Here is a 25,346-nt window from a genome sequence, read left to right as displayed (position 1 = left end):
GAAAGAACATAAAATAATGCTTTTATTCAACTTTTTCATCTGCCTTTGTTTTTATGAAGAACTCTGGTTTGTAGATACAACGATAGGCCAAGAGCTGAGGAAGAACTCCATATGCTATGTTTAATGTTAAAAAAAGGATTTTCGCTTCTTCAGGGACTCTGTAGACATAAGCAGTTCTAGCATGAAGAGAAGCACCGATGTGAGAAAACTGAGCCTGTGGCATTAAAAAAAGGGGGGGGTGGTAAGCATGGATTTTGTGTTTAGTTGGATGCACGATGAGTTCTGAATGGTTCATTCAGACCATGCTCCTGTGCCCTCAAAACCAGGACTTTCAAACAATCCATAGTCTTCAATATTTCATTGAATTTAGGGCTATTCTTGACTTAACTGTTCAAATAAAGTAAACCTTTAGCACGTCTTTATCAGGCTAGCTGTTTTTTAACGCATCTAGTGCCCCCATACCAAACAGTAGTGGCTCAATTTGACAAAAAATCTGAATAAAATCTGCTTTTTCCTGATTTACCTTCTGGAGATATCCTATATAGGAACTCAGTTGTGGCTCACAAAATGTGTTCCAATTAAAATGAAGCAAGTACAGAGTTTAGACAGCTTAAAATATTTTTAGCCTAACTATTTAAAGAGAAGCACTGAGAGAGGGCCTCAGCTTCATTTATCAGTTCTTTCACCTACTCCTTGGAGCAAGAGCTCAGAGCCTTTCATTATGCATTTGTTTGTTTATTTATTCACATATTTGTTTTTTTATGCAACTTAAAAAATACTAAGGGTTGTTTTGTAAGATAAGGGTGGGTGTAGGGATTTGGTTGCTCTTTATAAAATGGCAAATATACATGCAGGCAACCTTTCAAATCAAATTATTTAGAAGTATGGCTTGTCAGCATAATCTGAGTTTACAAAACAGAAAGGCAAGAGCTTCCCATTTGTACTTAGATTACTTGTTGAGAACATACATTCAGAATGTGCCAGTTGGTCTTTTTTGATACTTTTCGTAAGCACAGGGGAATCTATTAGAAAAGGCTTCTGTGAAAGTATTTCCTCAGGATCCTTGTATCATTACAGAATGCAGTCCTGGAGTCTGCATTTCATATCTTACTGAAATTCAAGATATACACAAAGGATTGGGAATCTAAATGTAGTAAGTGGTGACTTAGTTCATCAGGATCAAAGTGAAGAGACAGAAGATACTATAATCTAAAGAAGGCACAGAAGTAACAAGAATGAAAACTAAATAATTTGCTTTAAATACATATGAGTTATCTTACATTTCCTTCCATATGAAATCAGTTTATTCTGCTAAGTGGTTAATAAATCAGTTTATTCTGCTAAGTGGTTAACACAGATAAAAGTGTTACTTAGCACTTGACTTTACTATGATGAGCAAAGGACAAGTTTTCATAAGCAGTATGTATACAGATTGTATCAGTGACAGATTTTAACAGGTTACATTTTTGCAAGTTACTGATACATTCTGGGGGCTTCTGGTAGTTTTGCTGCTTTCTGGAGATAGAAGTTAAATTAATGTGGTGTGTTGCCAAGGACCCAGGGACCAACGCCAATGCCAACGCAGGAATCGTCTGTCTGCATTGTGATCTGTGAGGCACTGAGAGGGCTCTGCCCTCAAACACACCTCCCCCGGGGCACATGCCCAAACAGAACCCAGCAAACGTTAAATATTTCATCTCTGGGCTATGAAGACAAAACACCTTGAGAGTAAAGGGCATTTGAGAGGCTGCCCTGAGGAGCTGCTCTTGTGGACATTCTAGGAACACTGAACAGGAACTTGGCCCCCGTCACTATTTTCTTCTAGGGCCTATTTTGAATAACAGTATTTTCCTGAATATTGTAACTAAATTTTTTCTTCTGGACTAGAGGCCAGATTTGAACCATGGTTTTAAGAAATGTGCATTTGGTGTCTATCTTTATAGACACTTATACACATCTCAAAAATCACCAAATTTGGGGAAATGCGGACCATAGTTTGAGAGAATAATATGAGCAATCATGCCTACTTGCATAGGGAACCTGCTAAAGAGTCTGATTTCGTAGGCTTTTTTGCTGCACTAACCGGTGCAGTTAATACCTCATTTTCACAAACAGCAAACTCATGGCAACATTAAAAAATGATCGTGTCCTTAGATTAGATTGTAAGCCCACCGGGCAGGTACTGTGTCTGATGTTTTGTGTGGCACCTATCACATTGTTAGAGCTCAATAAACGTTCAACAGTAATGGTCTTGTGACTGTCAAAATACAAAAAAGCTTCTACAAAGCATTTCTCTATTTTTATACCTATTTTAGTAGGCCTTTTGCTTCAAAATTGATTAACAAGGGGCAAAGATGATTGCATTTCTAATCAAAAGAGGTATGTAATTGAGAGAAAGAGCCTGAGGCCAATTTTCTGCAGTTCCAGTACTGCTCATGGTTCTAATGGGTGTATTTATAGCGGCCTCACCTCTAGCTGAGTGAGCAATCCAACCATAGCTTCCTCCCAAGACATATGGTGTCCAGTTTCCAGGGTGCTGAAGTTTCAGAAAACCCTCAGTCTCACTTGAGAAGGGTTCCCTTCCCAAGCACATAGCTGCTAAGGGGCTGCACCGTGTCTCCTGGGTGATTTTCCCACCAGCACATGAGACCTCCTTATGACAGGGCCGAAGAGCTCAGCCTGAGCACTGTGCTAGTAGGATCTGGTGGCTTGGTGACCTCAGTGCTGCTGAACTGACACATGGCCAAGATTACATGTTCAAGTTATGGGTCCCAGAAATTTCTCCAAAATTCAGTGATGTGAGGTTGAGCCCCTAATAATTTTTCTTCTACTTCATTCTAAATCATTTTTCACCTTAAATTTAGTTAAGAGATTTACTTTGGGTTTTTTTTTTTTTTTTTAAGAATGGATGGTTGGGATGGAAAATGAGGCAACAAAGTCAAAGAAAAAGGTTAAATTTTAATAGCTGTGTTTTCCTATAGAGACAGCCTGGAAAGAATTTGACTAAAAATCACAATCTTGGTTCCAGAAAGGAGAACTGAAAGAGTTTTGTGTGTCCACATAAATATTATAGGCAAAAACTAATGTGAACATTGGGACAGTAGCCAGGTTATTTGGCTGATACGGTATAAATAGCTAATCTAGAACCGTGTTACCGTTTCTTAGGGTTTTCTGAGCGCCATAGTCTTGTGGTTAAGAACACTGAATCTGGAACCAGATTGACAGCGTCAAATCCCAGCTTCACCGAAAACCAGCAATATGACCTTGTGTTAGGTATGTAACTACCTCTGGCTCCTCACCTGAAAAGCAGGAGTCCACCTCATAGGATTGTTATACAGGTTCCATGAGTTGATCTTTGTCAAGTGCTTAGGACAGTGCCAAGCACATGGAGCTCTTCCACAGACAGATACAAAACCCAAGTAAAATACTTGCTCATGATCTGGCACTCTACTTGCTTGAAAACCGGGGCCCTTTGTTTTTAGATTCCCTTGCTAATCTCTTGACAATTTCAAGACTGTCTCCACCAAAGGATAACAAGCATGTAAAAAGACATTAAACCCAAGCTCTAGTTTTAATACTAAAAAAGATGTTTAGTGATGAATCACATCAGAAGCAAATGATTAAAATGAGATTTGCTTTAGTATCCCAATTATCCATGTTCTTCCTAAACCTTTACTTTCAGGTTTTCTTAAAGGCTTCCATAAAGGAAAAAACTTAGTAAAACTTGTCCCCCAGTAGAGTCAACTCTTGACAACCAAATTATCCACAGATGAGCCTCCAGACCCTTTTGTGAGAAAGTATGTGGCACCTGCATAGCCAGGGGGTGGGAGAGTCTGAGGCAGCAGGTGGGAAGGGGCACTGGCATTGCCTGACTGAAGTGGAACTGCTCCTGCTTCCATGGCTGCGAGCTGTTAATTGGATGGCATGGCAGGCTCCCTGCCAAACCCACTGTGAATCTGTCCCAGAGCTTTCTTCCAGTTTCTCTGATTTTTAGGTAATTATACACAACACACAGCTACAGATTAATGTATCTTCTGAGCAACATAAGGCATTTCTCCTCCGAACTCTTACTGGGAAGCTTCTAACAACAACATTAACAAAAGCAACAAAGAGGCCCACGGCTTATAATGTGCCAGGCACTGCTCTACGCCCTTTACACATATTACCTCATAAAATCCTTAACAGCAGCTCTATGAGAAAGGTACTATTATTATTCTTACTTTACAGAAGAGGAAACGGGATCAAAGAGGTGAGTGACCAAGGTCACTGAAGTGATCAGTGAATGAGACTCGAACCAGTCTGCCTCCAGAGCTCATGGTCTTAACCATATTAACTATATCTTTTCTTTTAATTTTCAGTGATATTTTAGCAGAGAAAAATTCTTCAATTGATTAAAAAATGCTAATAAGTAGATCTAAACAGCCTGTAATACTTTTCAAATTAGACTTGAAACTTTGATTTTATATGAAAAGACCCTTGGGTTAAAGTCCCCAGTGGAACTCTTTGGTGTAAAATGTGTCCTGGTTTTATTGCATTTTAGTTTACCTTTTGATTTATCTTTTGATTTCTGAAGGCAGCAGGTTTGGCAGATTCCTAAATGGTGTGAAATGAGGGACCTAATAACTACTAACCATGTTTTTCCATTGACTTGTACTGGTCAAGAAGTTTTTCAAGGATTTTTTTCTTATTAAGTCACAGGTTGTTGGGAGTTCACTAGATCTTACAATAAAAGCATTGATAAAGTTAGTGGGATCATGAATACATAAAGCTTCTAAATTAGGAATGGCAGTTTTAGCAAGCTCGGGGTGCTAATCAAGGTAATGGAGAGCTTCTATGATGAATGTGTCCGATATCCTCTCAAGATGAGAATTCATTTCGTGAGCAAGTATTTGCTTCATATGCACTGTTTTGTTGCAGTATGATCTGTAACTTTTCCTTAGGCTGAACACTCTGAATAGGTAGATATTAAAGCCCAGCTAAGGGTTATGGGAATGTCAGACACATAATTCTCAGATTACACCATTCTTCTGTTGGGTTGGGAGAAACATCCTTCTGACATTGATAGAATCTAGTTGACAGCCTCAGGCTACCTTTGCAAATTGGGCAGTGATGGATGAGACCAGAGATTTCTTCAAGGCCTGGCGTATGGCTGAAACTGCCACTGCTGCTGCCAGCCGCTCTGCTATCCACACTGCCTTTCCCAGAACCTCCTGGCTGGAGTCACAGGTGCCTGTCTGCAAGCTTAGCCTCACCAGCAGGTACAGGGTAGGGTTCATCTTACTGTTACAGATTTAAGTACCCATTCGCCCCCAAGCTCTGACCATCCTAAGCCTCCTGACTCTGCTGACCCTGTGCACATGGCTAGGCCCTGGCCTAGGTCTTCTGCCTAGTTCTCAAGTTGTCTCCTGAGACTTGACCAGGTCCAACACTTGGCCTCACTCTTGCCAGCCTCCTAGCTGATGACACTCGGTGTTCTTGCATCAGGGCCTGGTGCAGGGCAGACCAAGGTACATGGCATGCAGAGGAAGCTGGATTGTGCAGGCAGAGCACACGGGTAATGAGTAGATGTTGAACCCTGAACAATCTAATCAAGGGGCTGGTAAGAGTGGGGCGAGTGGGAGGCCCTCTGTACCCTCTAACCAGGGCACACTCCAACATCTAAATGCTTCCGCAGTCTTTTCAAGTCTATTCAGCCAGTAAAGCCCACAGCTCAGGTGTCATTGCCTCCCACTCCAAGAAGGTCCTCTAACTCCTACATGCCACGTACAAAGTCTTACTCTGCTGTAGGATTCTGGAGCATAGTTAGTTGTTTGCATGAGGAGAGGGATAACACAACAGAGAAGAATATGGGCTTTGGAGTCAGATGGGATTTTATATCCCTCTTCTAGTAACTTTGTGACCTTAGGCAAGTAACTACCCTGGGTCTCGGCCTGCTTATCTTTAAGTGAGGCTTTTGAAAAACTTGCAGAGATGATGCTATGTGTTCACACAGTTTCTTCTGAGGCAGACAGGAAGACCACATGTATCAGCCTCCTCTGCAGTTGGGTCGGTGCCAGGCCTGACTTTTGAAAATATCCCACATGATCTTTGCACAAGCAATAAATAAAACTTTATTTTTAACCACTGGGTATTTGCTACTCCAGCAGAGCACACAGCCTGTCTTTACACAAATAGGTAAGTAAAACACTTAGCATGGCTTGCCTTGCATGAAGTAAGGTAATGAGAGCTCAGACTATGGTAGTGGCAGTGGAGCTGTAAAAAAGTGGTGGATTTGCAAAGTACTCTGGCGAGAGAACTAACCCGACCTAGTGATGGGCTACATGTAGACGGTAAGGGAATGGGAAGCGTAAAGAACTACTCCACATTTTTGACTTGAGCTGCTGGATGCCAGGAAGGGCTATTTTCAGAGATGGGGAGATGAAAGAGAAGTTGTGGGGCGGATCAGGAGTCCTATTTTAGACATTAAATCTGAGATGTCAGTAAGACACCCAAGTGAAAAGAAGGAGTTCGGAATTAAATATAAGAGTCTGGGAACAGTTTGAGCTAAAGATGGGAAATGAAAAGTCATCACCTTATAGTTGGTATTGAAAGATATGGAAATAAAGACCCACACCAAGGGCTGAGAAATAAGGTATTCAGAGGTCTGCAGAGGGTACATACTAATTCTCTTTCCTTATGTCCTTCAAGGAAAGGACAGGAACCATTACTTCTGAATACTGCATCAACTTTTTTTGATATTTATATTCTAATTCTGTAGTTAAGAAGAAGTACCTCAGACTGCAAAGATTGAGCCCAGTGTATTAACCCATAAATGCTGTTACTGGTTTTAAACCCTGTAAATTCTAGTGTGTCTTTTTGCCATCATAATTATACCGTAAGTATAATTAACTGTATATGCCTAGAGTTCCTGGATGAACCTCATTTTTATGCCTGCTTAAAAAGAGTGGGACAAAGATAATGATTTTAAAAGATGAGTTCACTTGGGTTTTCTAATTTACAGTAAGAAAAGAACAAAATAATTTTCTTCCTTGTTCATAAGATCAATTTGTTTTGATAGGTTGTTATCTTATAAAAATATGCTTTGAATGATAATTCCATAGATAATTTCATTCCCAGTTCAATGAGGTAAGCATTCACTGAACATCTACTGTAGGCCAGAGGCTTGGCTAAGTAGCAGAGGGGAGGAATGGGATGACAGGCCCAGCTTCCCAGGAGCAGAACTTTTTTAAAACCAGTTTCCCTGGTCCTGTGTAGCATAATATAGTGAACTTCTGAAATCTTAAATTCAGGTAGACATCTTAATGATAACAGCTCTCAATTCTCTTTTAGTAGCTGTGGTGTTCAGAGACTGGGAAACAGCAGTGCCGCTTGCTGGGTATGTGACCTTGAACAAATCATTTAACCTTGCTGGGCCTCAGTTTCCTCATCTGTATAACTGAATGGCGCACCTACCAGATTATGAGATTTAAATAATGCAGAAATGTCTTCCAAAGAACTGTAAAGCAAAGGGCACAACATATCTAATAACTGTTCCCAACCCTAAAACACAGAGCAGAGATATTTTTTAGACACTCAACAATGACAGCCACATCCCCAATAAACTTTCTTAACAGCATATTCTTAGTACCTGAGCTAGACCTCCAGCATGTATCAGTGTTATGTCAGGCATCCAGGAGCATCCAGGAACCACCAAGCCATAGAGCGCCATCACAAAGTAAGGGACGGAATAGAACAGATACGCCAGCATCTACATTGAACAGGGAAATAACGTCATCAGTAAACTAATAGTTAATCTGGCCTTACGAAAAGCACAACATTTTCATCAATTAACATTTTCGCCTTAGAAAACGTTAACTCCTATTTCCTACATGGTATCACATTTTCCCATTCTTAAAAAAAAAAAAAAATTAATTTTAGAAAAATCTTAGGCTTCATAACTACTTGACCTGGATTTTAGCATAAGCAGCAGGATCCTTTAGGTAGGGCTCTTGAAATTGCGTATATAATCGGCAGAGCTCAGCTGGGCAATCCAAAGCAATCTACGAACAAAAATGAATGCATTATAAAGATACAGTCACATCTGGTTCTTATGTCTGCTGATAAGGCTAAACGTGCCAGGTTTAGTCACAAGCTGCTTTCTGTTTAACAAAAGCTATTTTAGAAGCTCATCAGTAAAAAAGGAAAGAAAATAAATATTCTACAGATTTACTCTGAAGAGATTAAGTAGAGGTTAATAGTGGAGAAGGAAATGGAAACTAATGCCCTGTTCTTGGGATCTTCCGAGTATTCAGTTTAAATGTCTAGGTTTGGCTAACCAAAGCACAGCTTGCTTTAGATCATCAGTTTCACTTTTCCTGGGAATAACTCACCAACTATTCCCGGCAGGAAGAAAAGTACATTTCTATACCAAATTCATCTTAACTGTGCTTTGCAAGATTCAGAAATAGCATCCTCCTATCTCCAGTGCCTCACAGAGTAAATGGCCTTTGGGGGCAGTAAAGGATAATGATTTGAAAGTGAGGTCCTCTCTGAAGCCACCTCCTATATCCACTTTGAAAGAGGGCAGAGCAGATTTAGTCACGGCAGAGTAGACTTTAGGCCACAGAACAAAGTGTCTCTCTGGCACATTACTGGGTCCCCTCTGAGTCACCTCCCTCAGGTACCATTGCTTGTGTCCTTAGCCATAAATGTTGTCCCACCTAAATAACATGAACACGTCAGTGGCAGAGTTGGTAAAAATGGGCCCCAACCTTAAAGCCCCACCTACCAAAGGGTACACACTCGCCCATGCACACGTTTTTCTCATGTGCACAGGGGAGTGGAGATGGCTATGCAAGAAAACAGTTGGGGCTCATTTTTATTGTTGCTGTTTTTGTTCTTTTGACTTTAGGAATTACAGCAAACTAAACAAAGAATGGTTTCAGTGCTCTGTGGTCCGAGCAAAGCCTATGGCCCTGCTTTCTCCTTTACTTCCCTTCCCCATGCCACTCCTATTAGCCAACTCTGCTCCAGGAAGTTTCTGATGATCCAAAGAGGGAGACAGCTCTTAAGGCTACTCACCCTGACCCAGCTAGCCGCCCCAAAACAATGAATCAGCTGCATCAGTTTACACTTGCCACTCTGCCCCCCAACTGCTGTGCAATGCCAGCAGCCTTAGAACAGTAATTGTCATTAAAGCTGAATATAATTACCCGTATAATTCTGGCTGCTCAAATTTATTGCTACTGAGAATAAACCATGCAACTGGGATATTGTGAAGGATCCTTGATCAATAAAAATAGAGCAATCACTTACTGAGCGCTTATTAGGTATAAGGCCCTCTGCAAGTGTTCGACGTGCCTTATCATTTAATCTTCAAACAGTACTGTAAGGTAGGTACTGTTATTTTACAGAGGAAGAAACTGAGGATCAAAGAGGTTAAGTGGTTTTTCCAAGGCCACACAGCTAGTAAATGGCCAGGAATCTAACACTGTACTCTGGTACCCCTTCCTCAATCCCATCTCCCTACTCCTGAGAACACATGGATGCTCTGTGCCACAGTCTGACTAGTCTTAAGTTACCACCCTTACCAAAGATACTTAAATCAGAAACATCAAAGGAACCAAAAGAATGAGACTCATGGCTAATTTTTCAGGAACAGAGCTTGATCCAAGGACCTGAAGGAGGTGGTATGGAGCAGCCCAGAAGGGACCTACCCCTCTGGGAGGAGAGGTCTGGGGTGAGGGTAGGAGAGTCAGGAAGCAGGTCCAGGCCTCCAGGCTCTAATGGGAGGTATGTTTTGTTAGTGCACTAGGAAATCTGATTAAAAATATACTTTATGTTATTATGATCTCTTATGCTTACCAAGCCTCTAAACAGGCAAAATCCAGTTGCCAGAAGGAGACACACAACCAACATTAAATCACATGGTCTTCTCAGCAGATCTTTCGCTTGGATTTCTTGAATGACCTAAAGTAGAGTTGGTAACTAATGAGCAGGCCCAAGGTGCCAAAGAATAATCTGAGATCTACTGAAACACAGATACAATGATGATGGGTGATAAGAGAACGCTGAGGATTCAAAACCACTAGCCATGCAACAGGAAAATAATTTCTCCCCTCAAGTCTCAGTTCCTCATCTGTGAAATGAGACTGGGCCAGGTGATCTCAAAGGGCCCTTCTGGCTCTATGAGGCCATATTTTTTTTGAAAAAGCATTTTTATGATTATAAATGTAAAATATACTCATTTTTAAAAAATAAACCATTAACCCATCATACTTCGATTACCAGTTGTTATATTTTCCAGTCACATATATATAGTTATATATATATATATACACACACACACACACACACTGTACTACATATGTATGTATGATATATAATCTACATTTATTTTTTCACAAAATTAGGACTTAATGTATAAACAATTTTGCATTTGTTCTCTTGCCTCTCACTACCTATCAGTACTTTACCACATTATTAAAAATTCTTCTGAAACAACATCACATGGAAGTGCCATATCTCTGATTATTGGACATTTAGGCATTTTCACTGTTACACTTAATGTGATGATGAGCAACTTTGTACATAAATCTTTGACAGCATCTCTGATGATTTTCTTAGTATAGTGCCCTAGAAGTAGAATTACTAGATTAAAAAGTTAGATTTGTTAAGGTTGATAACACTGCCAGGTGGCTTTGCAGAACGATTCTGAATTTATGTTCCTACCAGCACTGTATGACAATGCCTATTTCTCCCCGGCCATCACTGTGTTTTAACAGTTTTTTTAAATGAACAGTCTATGTGTCTTACAACATGAACGGAACGGTGTTGATACACTGACATGGAGCCGAGTGAGGACCAAGGCTATGGTTACTGTTTGCTTATTTTTTAACCATCACCTCATTCCTCAAGAGGGTGTAAGGGAGTACCAGTTGTCAATGTGCCAAGCTGAGTTTACATAGCATGTGTCTAAATGTTTACAAATGAAGTGTCTGTAAATTAAAATGTATTTTAATGAATTCTATTGTAAGTCTTTTTGTAAAATGAAGAATCGTGTTCTGATTATCTCTAGTAACTCATATTTTCATATATCAATTTTGCTTAAAGGATCTTGCTTAAGGATCTAATACCTATGAAAGGAAGAGAAACTTAGAAAAATGTCACTAGCTTAGAAATGAAGACCTTAACAGAGTACCTGCCCGGCCAGTATTGTTTCACCTTGACCACCTCGGCTGTGAATGGAAGGGAGGTGTCTCAGAAGACGTCCTGTAGCCAGTCTCCATGTGCCTGGATCTCTTGGTAATCAGACCCTATGTCTGTGTGTGCTACCTGGAACAGCAGTATATCTCCAGCCTCCCTTTGGGGCAGTAGTGCATAGATATCTCTGAAAGAGGTACCCAGGTGCTCAGACTCCAGGCTGTTAACAGCCCCAGACAAACCTCACGCTCCACACACTAATGCGGAATCTGATGGGAAGAGCCAGTGCAACCTCTGGCACAGGAAGTTCCAAAAAGCATGGCCTGGCCAATCAAAGCAGATCTGTTCACGCAGAAACAGACCATTCTGGCCACCGTAACTAAGGTGTGAACCAATGCTGCAGAATCAGCACAGTCACACTGACTGAACGCTCCAAAGGCTCCATCCCTGGAGGCATGGTTCAGTCCAGTATCCAGTGGGTATGAGTGAGCCCTGTGAGTCTGAGAACAGGTTACATTTAACTTAATAAAATCACCTTTGAGGGATAATTATAATTTTCTGAGGGCTGATTATAGATTCTGAAACCAGCCCAGACAGGAAGACAAGTATATGGTATGCTTAAGAAAAAAGCAGGGCAAATGCGTGTTCCATACTTCCCTATTTAAAAAAGAGAAAAAAAGAGAAAGTCAAAAGTATATCCAAACACAACATGTAGAACACCTCCCCGTCTCAAGTCATCTAAAATTTTGATATAGGCCAGACAGTATTTTTAATGAGACCAAAAACAGGTCAATTTAAAATTATTAGGTGTTTATTAACAGGCATGCCCTATCTACAGTAGTTTAAAAATAGACAATATAATATCCTGATTTCTTGCATGCATAAATAACTCTTCTACATTAGCTTTCAAGAATCTTAATTTTCAAGTACATTTATCAAGTTCCCATGGTGTGTCAAGAGTTATATATAATACAAAGAGTTGTAGGAAATATTTTCACACTGAATGTAGCCACAAACACAATACTTACCCCACTAGATCCTTCTAAAAGTCAGGAAACACTGATATTAGATAGTCTAATTGTTCAGTGTACACTTCTGAAAACTGCTCAAAAGCATTTCTTAGAAGGTGAGATGGAAGGGAAAAGGAGTAATTCTGCAAAACAGCTTTTTTGGTATACTTGGAATTTCTTGGTTCTATTACAACCAAAATAGCTTCCCTATTTAAAAACAATTCCTATTGTTTCAGAAAAGGAAAATGAACTTTAAGATAAAGTTTCTTACCTACAATGTTTCCTGGCACAAAAACAACAATGCTCATAATAATAGATCCGACCCAATATAGGCCAATGGTTCTATAACTTTCCCTGTAATGAAAAAAATCCTGACTTAACACATTTGTCTTAGAATACTATTAGTATAAGATGCTCCACAATATTATCTTTGTTCTAACTGGTAAAGTACATGAGCCAAAATGTACTGAATCAAGAGTAATAAATCAAATACAAGGAACCCTGGTGATCAAACTGCATTTCCATATGTGATATGCTATAGAACCTCTTTGTGTCCTTTTGAATAGGAAATTATGCTTGCTACACTGATCTATTAAACCATACCATGGTCATCACTATCAAAGGAGTCCTGCATTTCACTATTACTTATGAAACTCACAGCATGAAAGTAAAAAAGAAGGTTCACAGAAAATTGGATCCACATTTTAAACCATTATTAGTAGGATGTTAAGTGGACTTTCCCTGGTGTCACAGGATTTTAGCTAAAGCCCCAGAGATAAGTATAATAAGTGATACCTACCCCATGTTCTGAAGGAGCTGCTAGACACATACCCCTCATCTTAATAGGCGATGTTGACAAAAAGTGTTTGCAACTGATAACTGACAGTCACCTCCATAAGGGGCCATGAGAAATTCAAAAAGAGATTCTCTGACGGGAAAGAGAAGTGGAGAATACTGTGTGCTTCCTGCCCTGCCCTACCCCCACAAGCCACATGCATCAGATCCCAAGAGGCCCGTTCACAGTGACTGGGATTGTCAGCAGGGGGACAGACCAGAATCTTCCTCCCCAACTGAATGCTAACCGAACCATAGAAACACTGGCCCACTCCTGGCAGCAAGCAGAGCCTGAGCATTCTCAGAAATACCTGATGTGTTCCCTGGAGCTTGGGAACATTCATGAAGAGATGGGCGGGGGGTGGGCCTAGAAAAGTCCAGAAATTAGTTGGAACTGTCCTTGAGTGGATGACTGAGGGCATGGGAGGGGCACAGGACAGCTGGTCAAGCTGAGTTTCAACCTGGTGTGGGGCAAAATGCACGGCTTTCTCTAACCTGGAGCCAAGGGGAGGCCTGGGAAGGTAGCTGGGCTTGAGCCACCTTTTAAGGATCCCCACCCCAAAGGGCGTGCCTCCTGGGTTGCAGAGGCCCCAGCAGAAAGAAGCTGTGGGTGTACCACCATGGGCAGGAGAGTCACACAAATTCAGTCTGAGAGAGCATTGCTCATTTCAGGGATCAGTGTAATGCAGAGGTTCCTTCCTGTGGTAGGGGTCTCCAAGAACCCACACATGTGCCCCACAAGACAGAGCCAGCATGTCATAACGGAGGCTACCAATTCCCAGAAAACAGCAATTGTCGTTTTAGACTCTGCCCCTCTTCCTTTAACCCCATGTACATACACACATGCTCCCAGAGGAGCCAGCCGCGGAGCAAGCTGAGAAGGAATCAAGGGACAGACCACGCACCCCAGCCTCAAAGCAGGCCGCCAGGCCGCTAAGCTTCAGGGGTAAGCCTGAACTGGAGGGAAAGAGAGCTCTGAACTGATAGGAGTTTGAAGTTTTGAATTACTATGTGCTGGGCTTTAATTTCTGAAAATGAGACTGCTCTTATAAGAGAACATAATCAGAAAGTTAGGGGGTCTGCCCGAGCTGTCCATCATGGCAGAGGAGAAATCCAGAGGCATATGTTGGAAAGGCAGTGACACAAGGAAAAATAAAGCCATGTCTAACTTGTCTCCATAGACCCTAGATTCATGTCCATGTGTACCTGCCTGTGTCTGTGCCTCTCTACATCCATTTTCCTTACCTACCCGCCTATCGATTGCTAAGGTAACAAAGGCACACCCACCAGGCGAACTGACTTACTCCCAGGCTATGGCTGCCACCATCACCAGATACATCAGATAATGAGCAGAGCCATCCCAGTAGCAGATCATGTGCCCATAGGCCGTGTTCAGATACGGTTCACCCTAAGGAAAGCATTAAACAGAAGTCCACTTTAAATATGACTCAGACACTTCAACACAGAACACCAGACCTGTATTGAAAGTAAAATAAAGCAGCAGAACATCTTCGTCTGCTAAAATGAAACTATTCTTAATCCCATACAATTACACAATTGGTAGAAACATGAAAATATACATTTACCCTGGAGCCGCCAGAACTAGGGTCTGCCACACGGAGTGGAATTAAGAGAATGCCTGGCCTATGCTAGGTCAACACAGGTGTGCACAGTGATGCAAAACTGATGGCGTTACAGGCAGTCCTGGCCGCATGATGAACTCACTGAGGCCAAGTCTAATCTGTGACTAAAGGTGTTTGGCTCTGGGCAGAAGGGGTGGCCAGGGAAGATCCTGCTGACCAGAGCCACTGGCTGACCTTCAAAATTCATCCTGACCCAGAGGCTTGCTGGGATGAATGTGAGGAAGGCACGTCTTTCCCCCGCCTCTGTCCCCAGTGCAGGCACAGACCGGCAGGCACTATACTCAGAGCTTCACACCCAACCCCTCGTTCAGCCTTCCCAACAACACTATGGGATAGACACGATTGACTCCATTTTACAGATGAGCAAACAGAGGTTGGAAGAGGTTACCTGACCTGCCTAAGGTCACACAGCTAATTCCTAGCAGAAACTATACTACCAAGAAGAGCTATACTTCCGAGAAATTTTTAATTTTATAAACACAGATTATATGATGAACGACATTTCCCTTTCCCAGGTGCTTATGTTTCCAGGTGGCTACTGTACAATCACTGTCAAACTTGCCTAGGTTTTTAGTGTCATTCTGGCTCCAACTCACTTTCCTTTCTTCTTTCTCCCACATTTGTGATCTCCTGCCTTGTTTCAGATGTTTTCCTAAGATGCCTTAAATCCTTTCTACAACAAGGAACAGAGCAGATCAACCAGCCCATCAGTCAACCAACCAAGCAGGGGATTCTCTGAAGCTCTGCACTCCCCTGGGGCAAAGGCTGCTCTCTGTCATCTTGCCTCAAAAATCACATTAAGTGAAAATCACAGAGGTGGAGGAAACAACGTGAGTCATACTTCAGTACCCATGCCTGCCCCACATCTTTTCTCTCTGACATGATTTGATTGGATAATACTATCCAAGTTCATGGTTTTAATCATTGATGCGTACACACCTGGCTCTCACGGCCAGTGCTGACCTCTCCTGGTGGCTTGATGGGTATCTTCAACTGTCTGGTCTGTGGGCCCTTCAAACTCACCTTACCTCCTTTAACTCATTGGCTTCCCCCTTCAACCAAGCCCCACCTGGCCTCTCTATTTTCATGGCGACACCATTCAACTTACCCAGGTCAAAACCACAGGGTCGTTGTTCATTCCTTGTTCTCTTATGCAGTCTGTTGGCAAGTCCTATCAATTTTACCTCTATAAGGTCACCCCAGGCAACCCTCCCTCTCGTCATGGCCTAGTTCAAGCCCTCAGTGCCCCTCACTGGACCTTTCCCACATGGTCTTCCTACCTCTCTCCTCTCCTTCCGATTCACCTCACCGCTGCCCTGGCTCTTGACATGTCACTCTTCTGCTCAAAAACCTGCCAAAGCTACTGGTGGCTGCAAGACCAAGCCCCACCTCCTCTTATTGGCAGCCGGGTCCCTGAGCCTGGCCCTGCAGACCCTCCCACAGTTACACCCCAGCCCCCCATCTCATACCCTGTCTCACCACCCTCACCAGCTCAACCTCCAGGCCCTCTAGGTGGCTGCCTCCTTCCTGAAACCTCCCCGCTCTGGACTCAGTGGCCCTGCACTCTCCAGGCTTTCCTTCTGCCTCTTCGCCTGTCCCCTCACAGTCCACTTCAGAGGCTCCTGATCTTCTGGCCACGGTCTCCAAAGTTCCACCCTCGGCCCTCTCCTCTCTACCCTCTCCTTTCCTCCCAGACCTTCAGGTACCAACTGTACTCTGATGGTCCTTGTTCTCCTCCCCGAGCTCAACAGCTGCAAAGCCCTGCCAGCTGGGACACCTGCCAGGATGTTCCTTACCCACCTCAAACTCCACACGTCCCCAGATGAACCCAGCATCATCCCTGCACACGTGTGCCCCAGGCTGGCAGTGGGGAGACATATGCTGTTTCTCCTCTCTAAGCCTCCTTTTTTTTTTTTTTTCTTTTTTGGCTGTGCCGTGCAGCTTGTGGGATCTTAGCTCCCCGACCAGGGCTGGAACCCACGCCCCCTGCAGTGGAAGTGCGGTCCTAACCACTGGACCGCCAGGGAAGTCCCTTCTCTCTAAGCCTTTGCCCACACTGTCTCTTCTCCTTGGCATGCCCTCCACCCCCTAGTCTATCTGGAAAACGTTTATCATCCACGGCCACTGCCATTTTTAAAAAAGCCGAGGGCAGCGTCACCAATTCGCTGAGGCTCCCCCGAGTGCTCCCAGAGTCAGTTCTTCCTCAGTGTGCGCTGCGCCTGGCGTGAGCCTCCGTCTCTGCGCCTAGGACCATGCCATCTCACTGCCACATTAGCTCCTGGAGGGAGAAAGCAGGTCTTGTGACCCCCACAGTCTGCTCACCGAACATCTGTGGAACTGCATTTCCCCTTTTGTCCCTCTCCGGTTGAATAACACCAGCGTTCTTCCAAAAGCAGGAATCAGGATGGCGCCTCAGCCCTTACTCTCCCCATTGCCCCCAACTCATCCCCGAGACCTACTCATTCCAGCCGCCCAAGTTCTCTGAAGTCCGTCCGTCCTTCTCTACTGTCCATGCTTGGCCTCCGTCTGGGCCATCTTCATGCCCTCGCTGGCCCTGCAAAAGCCTCCTGACTGGTGTCCCAGCTTATGACATCAACCCTTTCCGTCAAGCCCATCCTTCTCAGAGCTGACTGCACTGTTCGCTGACTTAACATCTTCCCTCACATGCGGGACAAAATCCAAACTCCCTTAGCTTGCACACAAAGCTCCCCATTGTTTGAAACACAGATGAAGACTACACTTCCAGCTCTGCTCCTTATTTCCTGTGTGACCTTAAGTACGTTACTTAACCTCTCTGGGGCTGGATTCATCACATCATAAAATAAGGAAAAAGGACTAGCTCTGTCAGGTGCCAGGTAGGTCTATCATGCTGTGATGGGGGGAGGAGTGCATGTTCATCCTCACAATCAAATGGCTTTACTAACTGCCTCAGTGTTTGGGGCTTTATACATTTAAGACTGACCTGGGCTTTCTTAGAGAGGAGTGTATTAATAACAGGAGATACACAGATACTGGATTCATTTAAAGTAACCTCATTTATATTAAATACAAGTAAAGGGGAAAGGTGGTGGGTTGGGTGTGAGGAAGGAGCTGTAAGACCGAACGCCGAGGAGAACTGCCTCCCATGATCCAATCCTAACTTTCTGCTTCATCTTCCACGTGACTAAGTGTCCTGTGTCTATGGCAGCAAATGAAATACCGTGTGTCATCCCTGCTTACACTAAACGAAAGGATTTCCATCTCGAGCAATGCTGTTGGGGTCGCAGACCCTTTAGTTCAAGGCTCATACTCGCTACCGACCCCGTACCTCTCTCAAGTAGTATGTCATGAAGCCGTCAATGATCCCGTCCTGTTCCAGTCCTATGATGAGGTTCACCACGCTGGTAAATCCAAAAACTGCATACACTAGAGCAAAGAAAGCAGGAGTTCAAAAAGCCGTAGCTCAGGGGACGTTGCCTAAGAGCCTGGCGTTCGCCAGTAATGATTTCTTTTCCTGTTTTCCAGAAGATACTGTGGACGTTGTCAATACGGACTAAAAGAACGTACCTCCTGTGCATGCAGCTGGATCTCTGCCCGTGTTGTGGAGCTGGGAGAGGACACCCCCCGACCCAGGGAGTAGCGAGTGACAAAGTCACCCACTGACTGTCCCAGAGGATTCTACCAGCCTGCCCCACCCATCCTCCACTTCCTACACGTGGCTGCCAGGGCCACATCTGCATCCCACCTGGGTAGCGGGAACAAAACCATTAACCAGTGGCCAAGGAAGCACAGAGGTGACCCCCAGGTTTAAAACATGGACTCAAAAGAGATCATTCATCTCAATGGTTACCAAGCAGTCTGCCTCACGGTGTGTCCAATGCACTTGCTTTATCCCACACTGGAGATCCGAAAGACAGACAGTGGCTGACGTGCAAGTGACAGTGGCTTTAAGAAGAAAGGCCAGTGATTTTTTTAAAAAATGGATATGAGATGGAACCGGTGAATGTTAAAGAAGGAAAGCCGTAGCATCTTAGAGAATCTCACCAAGGTTGTGAGAATCTCCTCAACGGGCTGAAAACTACCAGCAACAAACAGCTTAGGAATAACACGTTTTAAACAGTGAGTGATCAAATTTAGCATGTGGCAGTTTGTCAATAATGCTGCACGTTCAAGCTGTAACAAATCGGTGTCAAACTATGTGATGGGCATGGATGGTAGAAACATCTGATGATGAATATCAAAACAGCTGTGAAAAAGAAATGGAGAGGAGAGAGGGGAAGGTTAACTCACAGAGAAGGGAAGCTGCCCTTGCCCTGAGTCTGCGTTTACATCTTCCCCAGAAGGAGCAGAAGGCCCACACGTGCCCGGCCCTGTAGACCCTGCCTCCCCGGGCCTCTGTGCAGGCCTCTGGTCCAGATCCCGCTGACAGCGATGAGCCATCAGGTGATCAGCCACTGCGTGTCTCCCAGGAGAGGAAGCCTTCAGCACATGCTCATTCGGCTATTCTACCAACAATCGCCGATGCCAATAGGAGCGTCAGACGCTGGGTCAGAGATGGCAAGGACATTCTCTGCCCTCCAGTCTGGCCCTGTGGCTGCAGTGACAGACATGAGGACAGAGGGCTGAGGGGGTAGGAGCAAGGGTCCTCCACCCTGAGGAGTTGGGAGAGACATGAGCGCAGCTAAGCGTGGGCTCCACGGAGTGTGGAGGGAGTCGGGGGAAGACGGCAGCAGGAGACCAGTCTGCAGAGGGGGGCAGAGGCCAGATCAAAGGCAGGTGGAGTGGGGCCTTGAACTCAGACAGGCCCAGCTCATCTCCTGACCGGCTGTCAGGTCTTAGGTAAGTTACATCATTTCTCTAAGCTTCAGCATTTTTTACATGCAAGTTGGGAGAAATTGTGCGGGTCAGTGCTGTCTCACTAACTGTGACCTTGACCACGTTTCTTAGCACCTCTGAGCCAGATTCTTCATCTGTGCAGGGAGGACATTTGTTGTGAGGATTAAATAAAATGATACTGCTAATGTGGTCAGAGTCACACCAGGCACACCACAGGTGCTCAATTAGTGGTGTTTTTTTTTTTTTTTTTTCAGTGGTGTTTTTATTCCTTTAACATACAAGCGTACTTGCCAGGCAGTGGTCTAAGTACTTTACAACTAGTATCTAATGTTGGTACCAACCCTCCATGGTAAGTATTGATACTATTATTTTCCTCATTACACAAATGTGCAAACTGAGGCTCCATACGGCTACGTTCCATGCCAGGTGGAGGGCGCTGCAAACAGCAGGCTGAAGGCAGGAAGCCAGGAAGGAGCTGGTAAAACAGCCGAGGTCAGAGGTCAGAGCATGGCTGGGCACAGGGGAGAGGGACGGAGGGGTGTCCTGCCTGGCCCTGGCAGCGACCTTCCCTCCACCAGGCTCCCAGCTGCGACAGGGTGGGGTCCACAGCCTGGGAGAGACTTTAGCTTACAGGAGAACAAAAATACTCCCACCCTTCCCGCCGCTTTACCAGGGGGCTCAGAGTATTCACAACCACAGAGGGAAAGAGACTGAGGCCCCAGTGTTGTGCTCTTAAGTGGACACAAAGTGTTTCCCTCCCATGGAGACGTACCATAGAACAGTGGGTCCCGGGGTGGTTTCCTTTTGACCAGGACACGAGCCAACAGGGCTACCAGGAACAGGATGAGGGCAGCCACCCCTACAATTGTCCAGGAACTGCAACGACCAGAACAGGGAGGTGGTCACTTATCAAAATAAACACACTGGTGTATGGAATTCCCTGGCTATTGAATGCATTCTCTCGCAGCTCTGCCTCTGCCTATCCCTCAAGCACTGTGGAGTTCATGAAGTTTATCCGCAGCACTTGGGCCCCTCTGGGCTGCCCCTGTGACTTTCAGGGACCAGAGGTACTAGGTCCTCACTCTCCTGTCATCCTGCCCACCTGGGTGAACCATGTGTCCGAGCGCCCTCTGCTGCTGTCCCGCTGCCTCTGTCCACCTGCTCCTCCAAGCCCTGTTCCCAGTGTCTGACAGGTCTAACCACTGAATCTGCCTCCTCTCTCAGGGCCAGCTGGAAACCCTCAGACCGAGCTCCAGGGAACACACAGGAGTCACAACTACGTACACCCTCTCGGTGGACAGGCCACAGGCTGTGTGTGTCATCAAAGGGGCCAGAGGACAAGGCCAATCCAAGGAGGGAAGAGCCTAGGCCGGGCCTAAGGCCAGAATGATGCCAGCGCCCCAACACCCAGGAAGCCAAGCCAGCATGCAACCCCATGCCCAGGAAGCCAGGGTGAGGCTAGGTTGGGCACAGCCCCCGGTCTTTCTCCTGGGAAAGGGCATGGCACCAAGGAGACTGGGGACCAAAGGCCCTCCTCAGCAGGACAGCACTAGGGCACGAGGCTTGGTGGAGTCAGCAGTCAAGGGACCTGGAGTCCAGTACCTACTCTGCCACTCCCTGTGTGACCTTAGGAACATCATGTCATTTCATCATCTGTTTTTTAATTCATTAAAAAATATATCGAGGGAAAATGCCTTGCACACCCCTATGTGCCAGGCACTGTGGATGAAAAAGAGATCCCTGTCTACATGGGGGGAACCTATCTCAATAGGCTCTGAGCTTTCTCACCCAGAAGGCTACCTCCAGTCCTAAGAGATGTTCTCTCTCTCACTCCTCCACACCAACAAGGCATCCAGTTCTAGACAAAGCACTCCCATGGCCTGCTACACTCCTCAGTAGCCCTTGAGAGAGGCTGCAAGCACCACTCCTTAGCCAAAGCCCTCCACAGCATCACAGAGGATTTCTGGATAACGTTTGCCACATGCCCCAGGACTTCTGGAAAGTATCCTTCACAGCCCACCAATACCTACTAATATCTGAGGGACGAACTTATGCTGAAGTTCGCTCCACACACCTACAGCTGGAATGGGTGCTAGGCACCAGTCAGACATCTGCCCCTAATGTCAGAGAGGTCAGTCAGGAAGTGATCCAACTCCTTGCAGGCAGATGGACCCCAAGGAGACTGGCCCCAGGTCCAGGAAAGCTGTGTCCCCAGCACCTGGCCCCAGGACCCACTTAAAGAGTAAAGGAGTGGGCTCTGGGCATCAGCAGCGCCCAGATTTCCAAATGCCACCCTAGACCTACAGAATCAGAATACTTCAGGGGTGGGGTATGGGAACGTGCAACCTTTTCCAAGAAACCGGGATGAGTATGCACAGAAAGTCTGCCTCGGGACCTCTTTTAAGGTGTTCAGGAATTGGTGGATGAATGAGGGAGGGAAGGAAAGGGAGAGGAAGAAAGGAAGGAGAAGTGGGATGGATGGATGGGTGGATGGATGGTAGATGGATGGACAGATGGATGGTAGATGGATGGATAGCTGGATGGATGACAGACGATGGGTGGTGGGTGGAGGGATGGATGATGGATGGTGAATGGATGAATGGATGGATGGACGGATGGACGATGGACAGTGGATGGATGGGTGGATGGACGGACGGTGAATGGATGACATAGTTCTATGACAAGGATGAGGATGACCATGTCAGTGACCAGGCAAGAGACTGAAATAGGAGGTTTCTAGCGGTACACATCAGGGGATGCTCCAGGCTCCTCCTGTAGGGATGAGACAAAGGAGGGGAGGATGGAAGAGGAAGCTAATGTGGGTCAGACACATGGTGCTGGGCTGAAGCATCCGGTGAAGAAGGAAGAGGATAGTGTGTGATGTAAGCTGACAGACATTTTAATCACAGCCTGAGACAGGTAGTGGCCAGGAGACAACTCCCATCCCTGCTCCTACCAAGGACCTAGGCTCGCAGCCAGCACCGTCACACAGCTGGTGCTCTTCTGGACTATGAGAGAGCAGTGTGAACTGGTTCACGGTGTCCTCTCACGCTCTCCACCTCTGGGGGAGGAGCAAAAAATGAAGAGAAACTGGGGCAACAGATCACCTGTGTCTCCCAGTGACAGCCAAGTGCAGGGCCTGCTCAGAACAGGGAGAAATGGATCCAGCAGGGACTCGGGGTGTGGGGGGAGGGGTAAGGGCTGCCACTAACCCAAGGGTGGAAATGTTGTTAGTCTTGGAATGTGTGTGTGTTTTGGGATGGGGAGCGGGGAGTTACTGATGCCCTTCCATGAACAGACAGCTACTGAGCGGGGTCATGTATGGGTGAGTATGAGCAGAGTGTTTGTGTGTGCGTGTGTGTTTGTGTGTGTGTGTGTATTTGTGTGTGACAGAGAGAGAGATCCCACCCTTTTCTGACTCCTCGACTTAATCTGATTTTTCTGTTTTTCAGGCTTTTGTAAAAGGTCTGGTGGGAAGGAAGCTTCAACTAAGTCAACTAATGCAAACTTAACGGGATAGCCCACTAGGCACGAGGCCCCGTGCTGGGCAGGACAATACTAAGGGGAGCTATGGCCTGAGAAGGTAAGTTCTGACCACAGGAAAGTAACTCTTGTGGGAAGAGCACAACCCAGCCGGGCTCAGAGGAGGGAGAGATCACATCTGCTTGGAGGGACCTGGAAGAGGAAGAGGTGGCATTTTCCTCTGGGCCATAAAGCCCAGGTGTGGCTTCAACAGTCAGCTACAGGGAGGAAGGCATCCCCGTCAAAGGGAACAGTGTGAGCAATGGCGAGGAGGTGGGAAAGTTAAGGAGTGTCCTAGGGGCACAGAACAGTCCCGTGTGGCTGAAGCACCAGCACAGTGGGCTGCGCTGGTGGGCTGAGGCAGAAATGCACAGGGCACTGGGGCAGGAAGGGGACCTCCCGTGGGAGGCTTTGCCATGGGCTGGGCCAGAGAGGGCCAGTGCCAGGGGAACAGGAAGGAGGAAACATGCTAGCCCAGCCCGGGGAATTAGGGAGAAGGAGACAGTGGGAGGGCTGGAGGGAAGGAGTGGAGAAAGAAGAGGGAGGAATCAAAAGCTACTGGGATTTTAACCTGCAGGACAGGAAGAATGGTTGGAACCAATTATTCCAAACTCTGCAGGGCTTAGCAATGTGCTCAACAATACACAGCAATACATAATTCACCATGTGTTCAGTAAATGCCATCACCATCCTCCCAGTGGCTGAGGCCAAAATCTCAGTCATCCTCAGATCCTCTCCATGCCATGTGATCCTTCAACAAGCTGCACTGCCCCCCCTCCCAAATATCCCAGCACCCAGCCACATCCCTCTCCCTGCACTGCTCCCTGTTCCCCTACCTGGAAAGCTCTGTCCCCAGATCTTCCTGTGGCCACCTGCTGCAGCTCAAGTCACCTCCTCCAAGAAGCCTTCCCTGACCACCAGTCCCCCTCATCACTCTCATGTCGCCCCACTTTCTGTGCTGATGTCTATCTCAACACATGCCTCCCCAATCTCTTGTGGTTTGTTCATAGCTATTTCCCCAGCACCTGGAACAGTGCCAAGCATAGAATCTGTACTCAATAAATATTTGCTGAACTGCCCATAATGCCATTTTAGGAGGGCAGGGTCCTCCATGCACTATATTCACAGACATGTGACATTCACTGCCCAGAGATGCTTCTTCCAGGAGTTGTGCCCCAAGACTGGGTCAGACCGAGGGCTGTCACCGCCCATGCCTAGGGAGCACTCAGTATGGATGGGTGCCATCTGGATAAGGCTGTCAGCAAGTGGTGGCCCCAGGAACAAGAGAGGAGCAAGTCACCGCCCTGTGGGCAGACACTTCTCTACAGCCTGCAGGTCTGGAGGGGGTCTGCAGCATACAGACTGATGCAATCTCCTTAGCACCAACTGCTGTGGGACACATAACAGGTTTACTTCCTCTTCCCCGCAGAGAGCAAGAAACATCAGCAGGCCCGGGGGTCTGTCTGGCACCTTTCCCACTGCTGGAGCAGGCTGGCTGCTGACTGGTGCCCATTGCTTGACCAGGGATCCCTCACAGAGGAGAGGCAGGGCTTTGAACCAAATCCATATGCGGCCTCCTTCAGCCCCACCCATTTCCTTAGCATGGAACTGCCCTGCCTCTCTGCCTCGCTGCCCATCCTACACAACACTGCGCCCTTACGGCTTTTTGGATCCCGACAATAGGATGCAAATATAGGCCATTTGACAGGAGAACTGAGGTCGGGCCCCACGGTTAGTGCCAAAGCCAGGCCTAGAACCCAGGTCTTTGTCTGTTCGTTCTGGGCTATTTCTGCTAGTCATTCACAACAGTTTCTAAAATTAATACGAAATGACAAGTATGCGTGTGTGCATACATGGAAACGTTCCTGAGAAATGCGAAACGAACAAGGCACAGCCTGAGATAAGACCAAGCTCCCAAGTTGTCGGTGTGTGTACCGCCCCACCCCTGCCCCTGGGCACTTGAAGGTTAGGGGCATTGCCTTATTGACCTCTGTAACCCCGGATACCTGGCACGGGGCGGGCACAGAACGGACGCCCAGCACTTGCCCCCAGAATTGCGCCGAATGTCAGGGATGCCAGCCTAAGCGAGAACCCCGGCCCGCACGACTCCGGGCGCCTCCCTTCCTCCGGCTGCCCGCGGGGAGCCCTGGAGGCCGGCGAACCGCTGCCCTGCAGTTTGCGGCTCGGCCCCCTCTGAAAAGTTGCTGGGGCTCCTGACGCGCCGACCCCCGTCGCGCGCACCCACTCACTCGTGCTGGGCCGCCAGGTGGTTGAAGACGTAGGTGACCGGGATGGCCGAGAGGGACAGCACGAAGACCCCTGTGGCCGCCGAGGCACTCAT

General features: G+C 46.2%; 1 protein-coding gene across 3 annotated transcripts; it reads right to left on the bottom strand.

The window, feature by feature from the left end:
* Positions 1 to 3: 3 nt before the first annotated feature.
* TM6SF1 (transmembrane 6 superfamily member 1) lies at positions 4 to 25,346 on the bottom strand (the record flags this gene model as incomplete). Of its 3 annotated transcripts, XM_082847881.1 has the most annotated exons (10): positions 4 to 214; positions 7,628 to 7,747; positions 7,947 to 8,039; positions 9,844 to 9,948; positions 11,717 to 11,838; positions 12,463 to 12,545; positions 14,330 to 14,433; positions 17,976 to 18,073; positions 20,256 to 20,359; positions 25,255 to 25,346. In XM_082847881.1, the coding sequence occupies 10 exons, from the start codon at positions 25,344 to 25,346 to the stop codon at positions 23 to 25; spliced, it is 1,113 nt and encodes a 370-aa protein (XP_082704007.1). The 3 variants fall into 3 exon arrangements, with proteins under 3 accessions (XP_082704007.1, XP_082704008.1, XP_082704009.1); XM_082847882.1 differs by lacking the exon at positions 7,947 to 8,039; XM_082847883.1 differs by lacking the exons at positions 4 to 214; positions 7,947 to 8,039; positions 9,844 to 9,948; positions 11,717 to 11,838 and having other exon boundaries at positions 7,662 to 7,747.

Source organism: Leucopleurus acutus, assembly GCF_964270905.1.
Source record: "Leucopleurus acutus genome assembly, chromosome: 1".
Lineage (NCBI taxonomy): Eukaryota > Metazoa > Chordata > Mammalia > Artiodactyla > Delphinidae > Leucopleurus > Leucopleurus acutus.
The sequence above is the reverse complement of the archived record's forward strand: the minus strand, read 5'-3'. Positions and strand labels throughout refer to the sequence as shown.